Source organism: Chiloscyllium plagiosum, unplaced genomic scaffold, assembly GCF_037043375.1.
Source record: "Chiloscyllium plagiosum isolate Xiang-an unplaced genomic scaffold, Cpla_swu_hap1 HiC_scaffold_46, whole genome shotgun sequence".
Taxonomy (NCBI): domain Eukaryota; kingdom Metazoa; phylum Chordata; class Chondrichthyes; order Orectolobiformes; family Hemiscylliidae; genus Chiloscyllium; species Chiloscyllium plagiosum.
In genome coordinates this window covers 6,835,956-6,855,052 of record NW_028270184.1, presented here as the reverse complement: position 1 = coordinate 6,855,052, position 19,097 = coordinate 6,835,956, and the positions used below count along the sequence as shown (strand labels likewise).

Here is a 19,097-nt window from a genome sequence, read left to right as displayed (position 1 = left end):
AAGGGCTAACATACTAACTGCTCATCTACTCACTCCCTGGCATTCCAAACTGAAGCCCCAAGTAATTCAGCAGTTCCCAAGAAATGCAGCAGTTCAAGATAGCAGCTTCCCACCACTTCCGGGGATTAGGCTGTGCCGGGGATTAGGCTGTGCTGGAGCTGACCAGTGACCACCCGTTCCCACATTCCATTATCAAATATATACACTGAAAACAAAATTCAGCCGCCTCCCCCCCCCTTTCCCAACTCAATCACACATCCACCAAACACTTTTGGGGCTTTTGCGTAAAGATATATTGGTATAAATTGCAGTGAAAGCATGCCATGTCTTTGATCCAGTTTGAAACCTCTCCTAGCCTTTATGTCTCAATCTAATTTGCTGATGGAGTTTTATTGGATTTTTAAGATTCACAGTATGTCTGCGTCTTTGTGAAAAGCTGATCATTTACTGCTGGAGCCTTTATGTTCTATGCCTTAAGGTCTCTTACAGTCTATTAAATCACCTTGATGTATCTGATCCTGCCATATGCATCACTCAGTGCGTGCTGGGTGTTGAAAGCCAAATGAAGACAGCATCTCTGCAAATAAAAAGATAATTTGTACGTTCTCATTGCCCAGCCAGTGAATTGAATCAGTCTCCATTGATCCTTGGTCTGGGTTGTGGCTCCTAATCTGTGCTGCTGGCTTATTCATAGAGCCTTGAACCAGTGGACATGAGGCAAGGATCAGCTTGGCCTTGGCTGCACTCTGTGCCACATTCGAAAAGAATAGTGAATTTTGTTGCCTGGTTCCATAGCTGAGGAGCATCAAGCTGAGAATTGACATTAAGAAGATCTTTGCAGAGAAGAACAAACCTAGAGTCATAGAGATGCACAGCACGGAAACAGACCCTTCGGTCCAACTCACCCATGCTGACCAGATGTCCCAACCCAATCTAGTCCCACGTGCCACCACCTGGCCTATATCCCTCCAAACCCTTCCTGTTCATATACCCATTCAAATGCCTTTTAAATGTAGCAATTGTACCAGCCTCCACCACTTCTTCTGGCAGCTCATTCCATACGTGTGTTGGTGAAATTAGATTCTTTAATGGAACACAGAAGGAAAGTCATTTGGCCCATTGTTCTCCTGCCAGCTCTTGTTTTGAAAAGACCTGTCAAATTAGTCTGACTTCTCCAGGCATCTGCCTGCTCCCCTAAGTCCTGTGACCTGGGACACTTCAAGGAGTTTTCTCAATGCACGATGCAAGTGCCTTGTGATACCTGAGAGGGATAAAGAGCATTAGCTTGGTTAAATTACGCACAGAGAAATTGTCTGCTTTCCTTTGTCAGTGTGTGTAGGTCATAGTTCTCTTCTATGAAGGTGTTGGGTAGAAATACATTTGATCAATATGAGGAATACAGAAGTTCAGAGGAAGGTTAAAAAGAAGCATGTTAGAGAATTGAAGAGGATTTGTGAGAAAATTTTGGCAGCCAACATAATCCCTGACAGGTACATCAAGCATAAAAGGGTGGTAAAGGGGGAGTAGGGCCAGTTAAGGACCAAAAACTGGGATTTGCACATAGCGGCAAGCGGTATGGATGAAGTATTAAATGAATACTTTGCATCTGTCTTTACCAAGGTGGTAGATGCCACCCAGGTCATGGTGAGAGAGGAGGAAGTTCTGTCACTGGAAGGATTCAAAATTAGTAAAGAGGCAGATAAACTGTGATGTATCTCGGGATGTTAAAGGAAGTGAGAGTAGCAGTTGCAGGGGCACTGGTGGTCATCTTTATCTTTCCTAGACTCAGGTGGGGCCAAAGGACTGGAGAATTGTAGACACTACACCTTTGTCCTGAAAAGACTTTAAGGACAATTGTAAACCTGTCAGTTTATCTTCAGTGATGGGGAAGCTTCTAGAAACAATTATTTGGGATTAGTCAAATTAGTTAATAGTCAAATGTGGTATGCATGGACATTTGAAGGGCATCCAGTTCAGTGCCACAAAGCTATTTTGTGAAAACTTATAGCCCATGGAATAATAGGGATACAACAAAGTAACAAAATGTTTTGTTATTGTTCAGCCAGGTATGGTGGTCAGTGGATATTTTTCAGGATGGAGAGAAGATTTGCAGCGGTGTTTCTCAAGGGTCAGTGTTGGGGCCCTTGCTTTTCATGAAACATGCAAATGTTGTAGATCTTAGTGTGCAGTTTGAAAATTGGTGGATGATATAATATGGATGAGGAGAAGGTGAGGACTGCAGATGCTGGAGATCAGAGTTGAAGAGTGTGGAAAAGCAGAGCCGGTCAGGCAGCATCCAAGGAGCAGGAGAGTTGACATTTCGGGCATTCCTGATAAAGGGCTTATGCCTGAAACGTCGACTCTTCTGCTCCTCAGATGCTGCCTGACCGGCTGTGCTTTTCCAGCACCACACTCTTCGATATAATATAGACATATTGTAACTAGTAAGGAGAGCGGTGTAGAATTTTAAAAGCATGTGGACAAGTTGGTGGAGTGGGCAGATAGATGGCAGGTGGAATTCAACGTACAGAAGTGTAAGGTGATGTATATAGGTAGAAAGAGCATGGACAGATCTCATAAAATAGGGATGCAATCATTTAGGAAGTGCAAGAGCAGAGAGATTAGAGTGGTGCTGGAAAAGCAGAGCCGGTCAGGCAGCATCCGAGAAGCAGGAAAATCGATGTTTCGGGCTAAAGCCCTTCATCATTCCTGATGAATACTTTAGCCCGAAACATCTATTCTCCTGCTCCTCGGATGCTGCCTGACCTGCTGTGCTTTTCCAGCACCACTCTAATCTTGACTGTAATCTCCTGCATCTGCAACACCCACCTCCACCTCAGCAAACAGAGTTGGGTGAAGATGTGCATAGGTCGTAGAATGTGGCAGGACAGTTGGTTAGAGCAATTAACCAAACATACAGTGTAAAGGGCATTGAGTAGCAGAAAAGACATTTATTAGACCTCAGTTGGAGTATTGGGTGCAGTCCAGTTGTGAACGCAATGGAGAAAGTGCAGAAGAGATTTACAGTAGTGGTTCCAGAAATCAGAAACTTCAGTTGTGAAGGTCTGTTGGAGAGTTTGGGGTTTTTCTCCTTGGAGAGAAGGCTAAGAGGAGATCTGTTAAAGTTCTCAAAATCATGCCTGGATGGTGTAGACTGAAACTGTTCCCGCTTGTAAAAAAGATCGGGATCAAGAGGGCATGAATTTAAAGTAATTTGCAAAAGTAGCAAGAGAAAAAGACTTTCACCTGAGTTGTTCAGGTCTGGAACGAATTGCTCAGAAGTGTTTTGAGGCAAGGTTCAATTGAGGCATTCAGGGAGGCATTAGATAATTATTTGAATAGAAATAATGTGCAAGAATATGGGGGAAAGACAGAAGAATGGCACTAAGTCATCAGACACGTGGAGTGCCATGAGGATCTGCTCTTTGTCTGGACAACTGCACTCAGCCACAGTGTGCCTGCTAACTTACCTGGTGATGGTGCAAGATTTTGGATGCAATGGAGAGGAAATTGGGGAAATGGAAGCATTCCTTACTCCCCTCCTAATATCTTATAGTGCGTCAATGTTCAGCATCAGCTTCAATTTGCATTGTAATTAAAATATCTTTTCATCTACAATAAGGATGAAAGTCTTTGTACTGTAAAGTATTCCAGCTCTTCAATTGACATTATTCAGAGAGCCTTCAGCTGTTAGAGATCGTGCCAAATGGATTATCATTTTCTTATCTCATTAAATTGCTGAAAAGACTTCTTCTATTCTGCTTTGATCTTTGAGATTACAGTTCAATGTAAAACTGAGCAACATCAATCTGATGAAACTCTCTGCTTCCCCTTGCACTCTGTTCCTTCCTTCCACTTCTCCCTGTGCAATCAGTGTTGCGTAAAACACTGAAGAAAATGAGTGTTTCAAACATCTTGTGAGGATGAAATGTATCAGTCGCACTATGGGGTATCTATCCCACTTCTCCCACCCCAAGAAGAAATTAGGGATGGGCAGTAAATGTTGGCTTAACCAGTGGCACCTATGTCTTGGGAAAGGTCTACAGCACAAGAAGAGGCAGATTGAGTCTGTGCTGGTCAATAACTACCACCTAACTATTCTCAGCCTATTTTCCAGAACTTGGTCCAAAGTCATGTATGCCCAATTTCCCAAAATCTTTGAGCAGCAGTCAAGTTTGGCATGTCTTTGCAAGTTGATTGATTTGGGATGAATTGTCATTGTGCACATTTGCAGTAGCAAATTAAAAACCATGCAGTTAGGGAGAGCCAGTTGGAATTCTGTCAACCAAAGAATATTAAATAGCGGTATACAGCAGTAAATGGAGAATAGCAGTGTGTAGTATCTCCAAGATGCACCGCAGAAATTCACCAAAGATCCTCAGACAGCACCTTCCAAATCCATGACCACTTCCACCTAGAAGGACAAGGGCAGCAGATACATGGGAACACCACCACCTTCAAGTTCTCCTCCAGGTCACTCACCATCCAGACTTGTAAATATATCAGCTGTTCCTTCACTGTCGCTTGGTCAAAATCCTGGAATTCCCTCTTTAATGGCATTGTGGGTCAACCCACAGCAGGTGGACTGCAGCAGTTCAAGAAAGCAGATCACCACCATCACCTTCTCTAGGATAACTAGGGATGGGCAATAAATGCTGGCCAGCCAATGATGCTCACATCCCACAAAAATAATGAATACATTTTTAAAAACTGTAATTATCCAATAGATTTGAGGTACTTCCACTGGTTGATGAGAGTGAAAGCGGCAGGATAGAGGATCTAATTGCACTTCAGTACAGGAAGCTATTCAAATGGGGATAGTGAAAGGATTGTGGTGGCAAAAGGAGCAAAGTAAATATTTTTACATCTACCCATTCAGGCATGTTATGATATACCCCTGGAACAGGTGGGACTTTAATCTAGGCCTTCTGGTCCAGAGGTAGGGACACTGCTGCTGCACCACAGGAGCCTCCTACTAGAATAGCGTATGGAAACTTGACTCAACAGTCTTAATGTGATATCAGAAAATAGATTTCTTGTTTAATCATAGTCTTCAGATGTATTGTGACACAACTGCAGAGCAGATGGGATTGGTCTGGGTGTAGTGATGGGCATTGCTATTGTACTCTGCAGCAAAAACAAAGGCTGTGTTACCTATCCAATGCTGGGATTCTGGGCATATTCTCATAGCTGGAAAAGGACTTAACAATGGGAAGACTGGATCCAGTCATCATGGTCCATGCAGGTACCAGTGACATAGTAAGAAGTTCTGAATAGTCATAATGAGGAGCTAGGCACCAAATTAAAAAGCAGAACCTAAAGATGGCATTCTTCAGGTTATTACATGAGCCACACTCAGATTGATTTAGGGTAACTAAGCTTAGTAAAATTAATATGTAACTTAAACTGAAATTCATTTCTACTGAGCCAATCTTATGGGCACTGACACCAGTAAGGCAAAAGTGGTGCCTGTATCATTAGGATGATTTAGAACTGTACCGTATTGGCACCAGTGTTCCAGTAAACTGAATAATTGGGAAAGTACAGATGGTTTTAGAAATAAGATTAAAGAGATTTTAACACAGAGGAAAGATGAATTTTGAAGCACTTTTTCTGAAGTGGAGGCTTTGAATATTTCTAAGGCAGGTAGATTGTTGATAACCAAGACGGTGAAAGGTTACTGGAAATAGGCAGGAATACCACACGACAGGTTTATTTGGAAGCACTCGCGTTTGGACCGCTGCTCCTTCATTAGGTGGCTCCGAAAGCTAGTTCTTCCAAATAAACCTATTGAACTGTAACCTGGTGCTGTGTGAGTTTTAACTTCATCCACCACAGTCCAGCACCAGATCCTCCACATCAAGACTTTGATGTAATTCGGGTTGAGAGACTATTTGGTGTGTTTTTAGGAAGAATTGAGTACAGCTGTATGGTGATCGGATGTCAGGAAGGTTAGACAATTTGTTATAACCAGGCGAAACCATACTTGCAGCCATTTATTTCCATCCTTTCATTTTGACAATTACCTTTAATTGCTCCTTTATATTTTCCACTCTGCTCGGAGCAGTGTAATTTTCTCTTGTCTCTTTTAGCCAGTTGCTGGTTGATATTTAAAAAATAAATAGGTCTGAATTAGTAAGTTTACAGTTGGAACTAAAATTGGTAGTTAGTGGGCAGTGAAGAAGGTTATCTCAGAGTACAAAGGGACAGATGTGTCGAGGAATGGCAAATGGAGTTTAATTTGGATAAATGTGAGATGTTGCATTTTGGAAAGGCAAATCAGGGCAGGGCTTACACACTTAATGGGAAGGACCTGGGGAGTGTTACCAAACAAAGAAACCTTGGGGTGCAGGTTCATAGTTCCTTGGAAATGGAGTCACAGGTAGACAGGGTAGAGATGATGATGTTTGGTATGCTTGCCTTTATTGGACAGTGCATTGAGTATAAGAATTGGGATCCAATGTCACAGCTGTACAGGACATTGATTGGGCCACTTTTTGAATACTATTTTCGATTCCGTTCTCCCTGTTATAGGAAAGATATTGTGAAACTTGAGAGCGGTGAGGAAACATATACAAGGATGCTGCTGGGGTTGGAGGATTTGAGCTAGAGGGAGAGGCTGAATAGGCTGCAGCTATTTTCCCTGGAGCGTCGGATACTGACGGGTGATCTTAGAGAGGTTTATAAAATCATGAGGGGCATGAAGTGGATGAATAGCCAAGGTATTTTACCCCAGGGTAGGGGAGTCCAAAACTAGATGACATAGATTTAAGGTGAGAGTGGAAAGGTTTAAAAGGGACCTAAAGGGCAACCTTTTCATGCAGAGGGTATTACATGGATAGAATGAGCTGCCAGAGGAAGTGGTGAAGGCTGGTATAATCACAACATTTAAAAGGCATCTGGATGGGGTTAGGAACAAAGGAAGAATTTAGAGAGATATGGGCCAAGTCCTGGCAAATGGGACTAGATTAATTTACGATGTCTGGTCGGCATGGACTAGTTGGATCGAAGGGTCTGTTCCTGTGCTGTATATCTCTATGAAACCATACAGCCATTTATTTCCATTGTTTTCCTTTTAACGATTTCCTTTAATTCATCCTTTATATTTTTCATTATTTTCTTTGCTCCATCCAGCTTTATTTCCTCCTATCTCTTTTAGCCAGTTGCTGGTCGATGTTTACAAAATAAATAGGGTTTAATTAAATTGGTGGCGGTATTGACAAGACAGGATTAGCTTGAAGCCAGTGAAGGCCAGTACACTTAGTCTCAGGAAGGTGACTACCACACAGATGACAAGATCCTCAAGAAAGAAAGGGAACATATAACCCGCAGGAGAGGCCCAAAAGATGTTGCAAGTGCTGTTTGTTCCATGAAAAGCTTCAAAGGGAAAAGAAACCATCTTTTCATAACCGATTGAACTGCAGCCAAGACAGACTCTGGGCGCTATTCAGTGTGTATGAGAAGCAGCAGTGTGTAGCTGTATATCAAGTTAGACCAGATGGATTTAAATGTTGTTCCCTTACATTTCTTTTTTTATGGGTTTTCATTTCAGTGGGATTTGGTCTATTTGTACATTTTCTCCTTAAGTCATTCTCAAGTGTTCACTGCACTGAGCTTATCATCCTTCACAACTTCTTTTATCCCAAATTAAGACAATAGAAGCTTCACATTGTCGTTAGCATTTATTCATGTCAATTTTCTCCTCTTTTTCTGTATTGGGCCAGACAAGGCCTTCTCAGAATATTTTAAGAAGGCAGCCTAGACCTTAACATCTTCTTACTTTAAAGGTAAAGTGAGGTGCTATGTTCCAGTTGTAATTTGACTGGTCAGACTACTGGATGTTAAGCAAAACACAATTTATCCAAACACTATAGTTAAAATACAACAAAAGAAAGAAGAACTTGGAATAACTTAACTCCATTGGAAAACTTAACAGAATAATAGCTACAGTAACTATTGCTAATTAACTGTTCCAATATAGTAACATCCCATAAGCCATCCTTTGGCAAAAGCCAAATTCAGAAAACATATTTTGTCTCTCATTCATTCCAGTAGCCTAGGAAGACAGCCCCCAGCTTCTGGTTGTAATTGAAAGAGGGGCCATAAAATAATTTCCACCTCTTCAAGACCCCATGGCAACTGCCGAATCTAAAAGCTTAAACAAAAACTACACATTCTGGTCTGTAAGATGTGGCCACAGCCACCGAGGCTGCTTTTATTGTCCTAACTTAAAAGCCCAAGGCCTCCCAAGCTGTTTACTTTATGGGCCTTCACTCGCAAGCTTAGTACCTCTGACTTAAAATCTCTCTTCACAAAAGAAAGGACAAAACATACATCTTAAACATACCTCATTGTGATATCTCATTAATACCACTGGCTGTAAATATGGATACCATTCTCTATTGGTGCATATGTATGAGTGCATAGTAAGAAAGTTGTTTCTGGAGACTCCCATAATGGAACCTAGCAAGGTTGCTCATGCAGGACAGTTGAGCGGCAAGGCCAGTCTCTCCCTCGCTTCTTGGGTATAGGTGACTTAAAAAAAGAGATAATGGGACAGAAAAAAGACCTCTTGTGAAATTTAGCCTCTTATGAATAAATGCAGCTTTTGCATAAAACGAAACAAAACCTTTTCCTTCCATGAATTTTATTCAACACTGTTGACGTTGCAGAGACAATGAACAATTACACAGGATATCTATGATTGAATGAAGAACCTTTGACATAACACAGTGCAAGACTAGACAAGAATCAGCCTGCTTTACACAGAGCCAGAGTGTAAGAACCTTGCTGTCTCTCTTTCGGAGATTCAAGGTTTAACAAGTGGATGCTATCTGAATTTGGGTGACAACAGAAACCGGAATGATCTGTGATGCTTTTGTAAGCTATTTACAAGGAATTCTTAACGACAGTATTCATTCTCATTTACAAACAATGTTTTCTGGTTTCTCCATTTTTCCCCTTTTCAGTTCTGGCTCAGTTGGACTGGTTTAGTTTGACAAATTGGGCTGCCATGGACACGTTGGACCAAAGGGTCTGTTTCCATGCTCTGTGTTCAGAGTCCAGCATAATGTCTCCAATGTGAAATATTTTGGAGATATTTCTGAAAGTCATGGAGTGGTACTTCATGAATTGTAGTCTCTCTTTCATCATAGCATATCGCCCAATGCCCCCATACCCCATACACACACGCACACATGTAGCTGGAGGTGGTATGAGATGCATTATTCATTACATTGGTTTCAGAGAAGGAACTCTGCGATGAAATGTCATTTGTGGAATACCACAGCCCAGTTTGACAGTCTTCATAAGAAGCATCCTGTTCACCTGGACAGATTCTGAGACCAGTAAACCTGCTTAGGAAGATCTAGTTTCCATTAGATGTGGCCTTGTATGCAATTGTACCTAGAGCAGCACCCCAAGAGTGGAGTGCTGAAGCCTTTCAACATGAGGTATCAATCCAGTACCAGATCAGCTAATACTTTCCTTACGGGCAAATGATAGCTAATTCCTGGGAGCTTTGGCACATATCAACAACAAAATTTGCATCTCAGAAAACATTCTTGTTCCCACCACCTTACACATACCTTGCTGTTTTTGACCCTTTGCTGCTGAGGGCAATAAGACAATCTCTCAGATTTGCAATATAGTTCACTAGATAGCTGGAGTCTTTGCAGAAACTCCTGTTGCAGATAAAATTGCAGCAATACTTCCAGCATGGAGCCACCCATCAATTTGGGAGCTTTTCTGATTGGCCCTCAGCACAACTTTTCACAAGTCTCACTATCTGAAATAGGCAAAACATTGATGAAGTTCAATACATGAATTACTTTTGAGTCAGCAGGGAGTTTTGTGCCACTGATATCAACAGTTGGTCTTGGGAAAAACACTGGTGAAGTCCATTAATAATGCAGAGTAGCAAAGCCTTAGCAATGGGATATCTGCTGAGCTTGAGTTGACTTTTAGCCTGTAGGATGGAGGAGGGAAGGAATCCTGAGGATGTATTGGAAACTCCTTTGGAATTGTGACCTGAAAACCAACATGGCTCCTTGCATGCATGATGCAACTCCTTGTGTACCTTAACTATCATCTTCCCATCCCACATGGCCACCAAATAATTCTACAGCAATTGTCTCCGGGAAACTAATGTTTTGCCTTGTTTCACAGCTGAGTCACCAACACCCACAGCATCAGCCAGGCTGGTTTACACCAGTAGAGTCACTTTGTTTAACATTGCCTTGGCATAGTATCACCTAGATGCAGGCAATGCATGTTGGCTATTGCTGCTGAGGCAGTTCGTCGGACACCGGCAGCACTGATGTTTGGCACTCTTGCATGGCAGTGCTTTTGTCAGGTATGTAGGCAGCCCTCCAGCGCTGAAGGAAGCTCTTCTTCACATACTTGCAAGTGTTGTTTTTTACTGTAACGAAGAACAGCGTGTTTATCATGCTGTTGCTCACTGCAATGCACTCTACAATGTAGTACACCGTGATGGAATGCTTTACTCTGAGGAGCACATTTGGAAAGAAATCTCGGACGATGGTGTATCCATAATATGGAGCCCAGCAGAGGATGTAGGCGGTCAATATACCCATAAGGACCAGGACGGTCTTCCTCCGTGCTCGAAGCCGCTTCTTAATTTGGTAGGTTTGCACACCTGGCATGCTTTTGAACCACAGCTCCCTGCAGATCTGCATGTAGCACAGGGACATAGTCAGCACAGGCACAACAAACTCCAGGATGAAGAGGAACAAGAAATAGGACTTGTAGAAGAGTTTCTTGTCTGCCGGCCAGATCTGCCCACAGAATATTTTCCCGTTGCTTCCCAGGAAAGTGTCGAAGGTTGTTTCAGTTGTAAAGTATGCTGAGGGGATGGAGATGAACAGGGAGACTAACCATACGGCAATCAGAACACAGTAGGCCGTCTGAAACTTCATACGAGGTTTCAGTGGGTGCACAATGACCAGATACCTGCAATGGGTACAAGAGAGAAACAAAGGTGAAAGGATAAGTAGGAGAGTCTGAGGTAACTGGAAGATTTTGGTTAGTCCAAAAGACATTATGACATTGAACGTCTGGTTGTGAAGACCCAGTTTGATTGTTACCGAAAAGAAAATCCAATAAATCCTCCGCATCCGTGAAATCACAAGTTCGCCTATCTACGCCAAAAGATGTCACATCAAAAATCGATAGCCTATTTTTAATGAGCTCCCTACTTCTGAACTTCATCATTGGTGAAGATTCTCAAGGACAGAGTTTCACCGATACAGAGGAATGACTGTAATTTTACATCATGCCACAATTCTTTTACTGTCGGATTCTTCTCTAATTTTGCTGCCATGGCAATGTTTAATGATGAATGAAATCTGTGGACACCGAGGGCCGCAATGACCTTGTCCAAACAAGCCCTCTGCACGTGTTTGCCTTGACGGCACTGGTCAACTCACTAATTTACCTGTGGCTGTCACAGTGGATTTGATCTAATCGTCACCTGATGATCACCCACGTGTGCAGGGTCACTGAGTAAGTAGCTAGGTTTTGCCCCTTTCCTAACCCAGCAATTTGTTCAGCTCTCCTGACCTCACAGCCTGATGGAGGTAGCTAACTCCAATGGCACTGAGGTTTGAAGCTGAGGCGGCCATATCTGTTTGGTTTTGCTGCAAATTGCAGATAATGGGGCAAAATCAGAATAAAGTTACCCTCAAAGGATAGATGAAGTAAGGGCAGGAATTGCTGATGACTGCTGAAAATCTTACTTCTCAGAAAATAGTTGTGACTTTGCAGTGTCATTTTAAAACAATAGTAGTTTGCATTTGTCTCGTTTCTAATGTAGTTAGTAATTTATTGGTAATGCTCAAGGCAATCAGACACCGAGGGAGATATGAGGGAAAATGATCAAAAGATAAGAGTGTTTCGGATTGGCTGATCCTTTCTCAGAACAGTTTTGTTGCTGAGCCTTTGTGGCAATTTCTGTATTTGTTTATGAAGAGATTGGTCAAATTGTTTTTAAGCAATTTCTTAAAAGTAGGAGAAAAAGAGGTAAGATGGTTTCGGGATGAGGTTTAAGGCCTGGACTGAAAGGCATGGCCACCTGTAGTTAGGCAAAAATAAATCAAGAATCCATAGGATGTTACATTTGATGTAGAATTTGCTAAGGATTATGAGGCTGGAGGAATTTACTGAGTACGGAGCAACATTGCCATGGATTTGAATGCAAGGACAACAACTTAAAATTTGTCACTTTGCTAGTATGGACGTCGGTGTAGTTAATTGATGATGGGTGAAGAAGATTTGGTGTGGTTTAGGATAAGGGCTAACAGAGGTTTGGATAATCTGGGTGTTTTAAGGAGGGTGGAAGATGGGGAACCCTGGAAGAGCATTGGAATAGTTGAGACTAGAGAGGGAATGAGATGGGATGGTGATTTCAGCAGGAAATAGCTGAGTCAGGGTGAGGAAGGGTCATACTGCAGGTGTCAAAGTAAACAGTATAGTCTTTCATGGGATATCAACATTGAGGGCAAGACTGCCATTTGTTACCCATGCCCAGAAGAAAGTGAGGGCTGCACGTGCTGGAGATCAGAGTTGAGAGTGTGGCGCTGGAAAAACGCAGCAGGTAAGGCAGCATCCGAGGAGCAGGAGAATCGATGTTTCAGGCATAAGCTACTCATCAGGATTCATGATGTGGGGCTTATGCACGAAACATCAATTCTCCTGCTCCTCGAATGCTGCCAGACCTGCTGTGCTTTTCCAGCACCACACTCTCAATTCAACTAGGACTGATTGGCCATTTCAGACAGCAGTTAAGAGTCAACCGCATTGCTGGGGTTACTTATAGGCCAGACCAGGTAAGGACGGAAGATTTCCAACCCTTTGAGAATATTAGTGAACCAAGTAGGTTTTTTTTTTAAACAAGAATGGTTAAGTCATCATTATTCAATTGGATTTTGATTCCAGATTTTATTGAATTCAATTTTCACCTTCTGTCATTGTGGGTTTCGAACCCACATCCCCAGAATGCTAACCTAGGGTTCTGGATTAACAGTCCAGAGGCATAGATACCATCAATGTATGTGTATAGGGACTCAGTTAGTTCAATTGGCTGGATAGCCAGTTTGCGATAGGTTGATGCTAACAGTGTGGGTTCAATTTCTGTACTGGCTGAGGTCACCATGCAGGATTCTCCTTCTCGACCCCTCCCCTCACCTGAGACATGGTGACATCAGGTTAATTCACCATCAGTTGTCTACCTCTAATGAAATGGAAGACCTATGGTCCAGTAGGACTATGGCAACTTTGCCTTGTATATTCTCTTGGAGCAGAGATTGTGTTTGGAAGCTCTACTCAGGGCCAACTAAGATGCAGGGTTGCCTACTGTCTGGCTTGGTGTCACCCAGACTAATGTCCAAAGAGGAGATGGAATTGCTGGCTAGGAAACAGAGTTCAGGTTGATGGCTGAAGGCAACTTGTAGTGACTTAGCACTGCTGCCTTACAGTGCCAGGGACTGTCTGTCTGGAACTTGCACATTCTACCCGTTTTTACATGGATTTCCTCCGTGGGGCTCCGGTTTCCTCTCACGATCCAAAGATGTGCAGGTTAGGTGGATTGGCCATGGTAAATTGCACATAGTGTTCAGGCAAGTGTAGGTTAAGTGAATTAGTCAGGGGAAATGTAGAGTAATAGGGGAGGGGGATGGGTCTGGGTGGATTACTCATCGGAGGGTCGATGTGGACTTGTTGGGCCAAATGGCCTGTTTCCACACTGTAGGGATACTATGATTCTGTGCACTTGCAGAAGAACTCCAAATGTAACACACCTGTCGACGGCAATGACCAGCAGCGCGTTGGTGGAGACATAGAGGGACACCATTCTGAGGTAGTTCACAGAGGAACATAGAACATGACCAAAGCTCCAGGACAGCCCTCTGACCACGTAGTAATCCATTTCGAAGGGACAGCACACAATGGCCACAATGAAATCAGAGATGGCCAGGTTGACTATCAGGAGATTGGTGATGTTCCTCAGATTCTTGTATCTGGCCAGGGTCACAATGAAGAAGAAATTGCCAACACCACAGACCAGCATTATGCAGACAAAGGCCACACCTATCACAATCCTGGCCTGGTAGAAAGTATTATCAGCAGCCTCCTGCCCTCTTATATCTGGCAATGACATGTATTGTTCATACTCATAACTCTGATTCCATGACAAGCCAAGGTCAGTCAAACTCAAGTCACTGCATTGTGACACATTGGCACAGTGATCTGCCATGGCTGAAGTTTTACAGTTTTCACCAAAAACCTCCAATCTTTGTTTGAACTGACCTCTTCTGTCAAGAGTTCATTAGTGTTTCTTGCACGTAAATTTCTGCAGGATAAATCGTCTGATTGCAAAGTTTCTTCTGCAGATGCTGTATCTGGATCGAGTTTATTTTAACTTTCACGGCTTGCTAGGCACTGAGAATCAGAACGTTGTCTGCATTGCTCTGATAGACGGTTGGAATATGACACCGAAACTGCTCCTGTGACTCTGGGTTTTGAGTCAGGTGAAGGAACAAATTCAGTTCCGATCCATGTTGCGCTTACTCCTTTCTGTCAAAGGCAGCAGTAAGAGAGGGTCATTTTCTCAGCTTCCGCTGGGAATGGCTGCAGAGGGAAAGAAAGATAACAACTAGTTCAATATCTGAAAAGTAAGGACATGTGGGACCGCGTGGAGAAGGCACGGGTGAGGTAAATTGCTCCTTCAGAGAGCCATCGCAAACCTAATGGACCGATTAGCCTCCTTCCGTGCTGTGCAATATTGTAATTCTGTGTGGTTCAGTTGCTTTTGTATTCAGCGTCTCCCCCCAACCCACCACCACCACCATTAAAGAAAACCACTGTTGTCACCAACTAGTTCTGATCATTATCCCGTGACCCATGCTAAAACTAGAATATTTTCTCAGTCACACAAGTTCAGACTTGGTTTGAACTGTGCAATGTGAGTGAGTGGTTTGCAGTGAGGACAGGGACAAAAGTGCTTCACCATTGTGCTGGTTCAGAAGAGTCACTCTTTGATTCCCACAGGGATAGATACAACTGTTAGTGCTAGGTGGGGAGTGTGAGGTTGCACACAATCCAATAACTTAAACTCTTCCATTGTCTCGATTGGTGGGCATTTTACATGGAAACACCCCAAACAATGGCACAGTGCTTAGTATTGCTGCCTCACAGTGTCAGGGACCCAGGTTTGATCCCATGCTTGGATGACTGTCTGTGTGGAGTTTATACGTTCTCCCTGTGCCTGAGTAGGTTTCCTCTCAGAATCCAAAGATGTACAGGTTAGCCTTGGTAAATTCAGGGTTACAGGAATAGTCTAGGGGTGTGGGTCTGGGTAAGATTCTGTTTGGAGGGTCAGTGTGGATTAGATGGGCTGAATGGCCAGTTTTCACACTGTAGGGATTCGATGAATGAGCAAGTGAGTTGAGAAAATGGGTAGTAAACTGAGCTTGCATTACCCAGCAGAGGATTCTTTATGAGAAATGCTTTGTGACCCTCCAGGCCCTTTTTAGAGGGGAAGTAGTATTTATTGGCAGAGAGGCTCCTATTTTTCTCTGTGTTCTTTTCTCTTTCATCTCACACACACATACTGACAAGAGCATGCGTGCCCCCACACAGACATGCGCGCACTCACTGACTGTCTCTCACACTCTACCAGTCAGCCCAGAATGTGGGCATATAGCGGGTTCACTGCAAATACGCACACCAACTGGTCCCAGAGTGATTAGGGACAGATGGATATTGTTTTCCCTTACAAAATTTCTGTCTGCCCTTTGGGGAATAAGCCAGAACCTGTACCTGGAGCCTGTCTATGTGGCATCAATAAGATGTATGATCACTGCCTAATGAGATCTGTAGCCACCTCATTGTATTACTGCTCCTCCGGGTGATAATTGAGTCATCTTCCCACTCTGACACTGCCCGCACAATTTTAAGACCTGTTCAGTAATTGGCCAACAAATAGTCAGTTATGGGACATGGGGCGTTGCTGACTGGCCCCAGCATTCATTGCCTGTCCCTAGTTGCCCCTTGAGAAGATGGTGGTGGGCTGCTTTCTTGTGTCACCTGCTATAGGTAGACCCACAATGCCCTTTGGGAGGGAATCCAGGATTTTGACCCAGTGACACTGAAGGAATGGCTGATATATTTCCAAGTCAGGATGGTGAGTGGCTCAGACGGGGGGTTGCAAAGAATGGAGTTCCCATGTATCTGCTACCCTTGTCCATCTACACGTTAGTGTTTGTGGGTCTGGAAGGTGCTGGTCTGAGGATCTTCGGCGAATTCCTGCAGTGCATTTCGTAGTTGGTACACAGTGCTGCCACTACAAATGCTGCTGTAGGTAGGATGATGTTTCAGAACAGACTGTGTTTGTATGAAAACGTGAGAGGAGTTTGCTGCTGAACTTGTCATTACTCCAGTTAGTGGCCCACCAGCAACCTGTCCCAAACGATTTAACGTGACTCTATTTAGACAGGTCTAATCAGACTGTCGGCTAAACCAGTTGTCCCTTGTGTAAGGCAAACTCCATCTTTTTGCTTGGGAAATGTTCAGTCTTTGTATGACCTGATTTTGAATTTATCAAATTAAAGGACATGAAAGGAGGTCATTAAACTCATCATGTCAATGCTTTTTCTCAAAGTGTGATTTAATTAGTTGCCCGCTTCCCTCTACATTTACCCCACGGTCCTGACATTTCTTTTCTTCCTGATGATAATGCCACATTCCCTTTGTAAAGCTGCTACCAACTTTGCATCTGCTATCCATAGCAGGTTCCAGATCATTCCAGAACAACTCGCTGCATGTCCTTTTTTTTTCGATCACCTTCCCTTTGGCATTTTACTTAAAGTAATTCGAATTATCTTAAACCTGTGTCCTCTGATGTTCCTGTTGGTGGATGCTGCTTGACTCTGTAGACTCTGCCAGTTATTATTTTAGGATAGTTACAGTAAATATACTGTTAATATGTCCCACCAAAGGCTCAGATGTAGTTCCGTGAGTGCTGCTAAATAAAAAGCAAATTTTTTTTTGCTTGAATCCAATCAGTGCAACACTCCATTGCATGGAAAAAGACATTCATGATTTAACCCCGGTTAGAGTTAGCTAGCGGATCTGAGCAGGGCTGTTACTGTCGGCATAGGAGACTGGGGGAGGGGAGGGTGTGTCGGTGGAAGGTCAGAATCCAGATCAGACCAGGTCCCAACCTAAATGTAGGTCTGGGCCCAGGTGACAGCAGTTACTTGAACTCAGTTGATCTCACCAGACCGAAACCCACTGGCTGCAGTGAAACATTCAAAGCTTTCTGAAACCTTCACCACCTGTAAACAGAGTAGGACATTTGCAACGTATCATGAAAACATTTTTTTTTAACGTAATTCATTTTAAAGTGTCTCTAGAGACAAGGGACTGAAGTTTTTCAAATCTTACCTGGATGATGCTTAATATTTTCAGCTACTTGAAGCTAAAAGAACAAAAGCTGTTCCAGATGTTAGAATAAGCTGGACTTGGAAGTCAGTAGTTCGCACATCCCTAAAAAGCTATAGAACTGAATTCATTTATCAGAAGGTAACTCAAATTATTTTCAGTCCCCGATAGCTTTGTTTATATTCACTCTGGTTGACTAAAACTGACTCTGTGTATCAAGTCTCTGTAAATCAGCAGCAGAAAATGGAGCAGTTTTATCTCACCCTCCGACAGTTTCTCATAACAAGCAGGGTTTAGTGGCCCATTGTTTCTGATCTGCCCAGAAGTGTGACATGCGTCTTTCTTCAAGAGGCTGGATGCGGAGTGGACTCATTGATACTGTTCTTCTGTCTCAAAATATTTCTGATGGTGCTGGGGCAGGGGGGAAATATCTGAAGAAATTTCCCACTTGTGCTGACAGTCCTCTCCCGTCTGCTTCAGAATTTTTAATTTCTGAGAAAGAAGCTGCACGTTTCTCTGGGGTTGTGCCTGTGGAATGCTGTCCTCTGCCGTCTCTGTACTGAAGATTTTGTCTCTGCAGCTAGGTTTGTAGCCAGCTCACTCACTCACTGACACGCAGCTGGGTCTGCCTGACTAGTTCTCAAGGAGGAGCTGAATCTCCCATCCAGACTGTCGTCTTAAAGGAGAAGTCCCATTTTCAATCAAGCTAAATTAAAAGGGGAGCTAGCTATCAAGCCCCCCCCCCACGATAAATAGTTAAGTGACTAAAGAATCCTGAGGGTAATAAATATGGTGAGGCAGCCCCTTAGGATGGGAGGAGATGGTATGGTTTCCAAGGTTAAGATGCTTAGCAACTAAAAGGTTTTTCTTTTCCCTGAGGAACCGCAAAGGTCTTCATATAATTTAACAGTGTGTCACAAAAGCACAACTCATCATTTATTCCTGACAGCATTCCACTTAGGCACAACATCTTAAAGGGCCTCTATCATCATGCAAAGGGCTAATTGAGTTGAAATGGTGTGAGACATTACCAAGGCTGGAAATAGAAGAGGGAATGAGTCAAACCAAGGAGTGACAGTCAGGTGATCCCAAGCTTAGGTTTGGAAATCTTGTGGAATGTAGAATGTCTGGGGCGAAGATTAATGCGCCAATTTCAATGAAAGTTGGAAGGAAAGAGACTTTGCAAAGAAGGGTCATCTGGATCATGAGAGGAACAAACCCTTTTCACAGAAACACTGATGGTAGTGACATCAAGCAAATAACCCAATGAAGCAGATGGCCAGAAAAATGGACAGTTGCAAGGTGGCGTTAACCATGATCGGAACAACCATGCAGCCTTACTGACGAAACCCTAATGGAGGTGCTGGACTGTCATGGGGTGCTGGGAGCTTTTGCACTCAATTCTCCGGAGTTCCAATAAGGATGGTTGTCATGCTGCAAATCCTTTGGTGAGGCTCGCCCAAGTTCTTGGTGTGTGTCTGTATGTGGTATCTTTCCCTTTGCTGCGCTATTCTATGTTCTGTTATCAGCCAAACAGAAATCCTAAGGATATAGATTGTTCACAATCTCTCAAAAAGGGGAGATCCTGCATCTTTCAGTTTGCCTAAAGACAATTCGGGGGCTCCAGAATTCATACCATT

General features: G+C 43.2%; 2 protein-coding genes across 9 annotated transcripts in view; one reads left to right on the top strand and one right to left on the bottom strand.

The window, feature by feature from the left end:
- LOC122543855 (RNA-binding protein 4B-like) overlaps positions 1-19,097 on the top strand; it is a 103,755-nt gene that overhangs the window by 19,306 nt on the left and 65,352 nt on the right. The window lies entirely within an intron of this gene.
- On the bottom strand, positions 8,532-14,269 carry LOC122544042 (prokineticin receptor 2-like). The gene is made up of 2 exons (XM_043683050.2): positions 13,815-14,269; positions 8,532-10,971 (listed from the first exon to the last, which is right to left on the bottom strand). Exons 1-2 carry the CDS (start codon positions 14,267-14,269, stop codon positions 10,278-10,280), a joined length of 1,149 nt encoding a protein of 382 aa, XP_043538985.1. The 3' UTR covers positions 8,532-10,277.

Coding starts and splice junctions, on each gene's coding strand:
- LOC122544042 (XM_043683050.2), bottom strand. CDS start 14,269: ATGGCAGATCACTGTGCCAATGTGTCACAATGCAGTGACTTGAGTTTG. Junction 10,972..13,814: donor CTGGTCATTGCCGTCGACAG/GTGTGTTACATT, acceptor TACCCATTGCAG/GTATCTGGTCATTGTGCACC.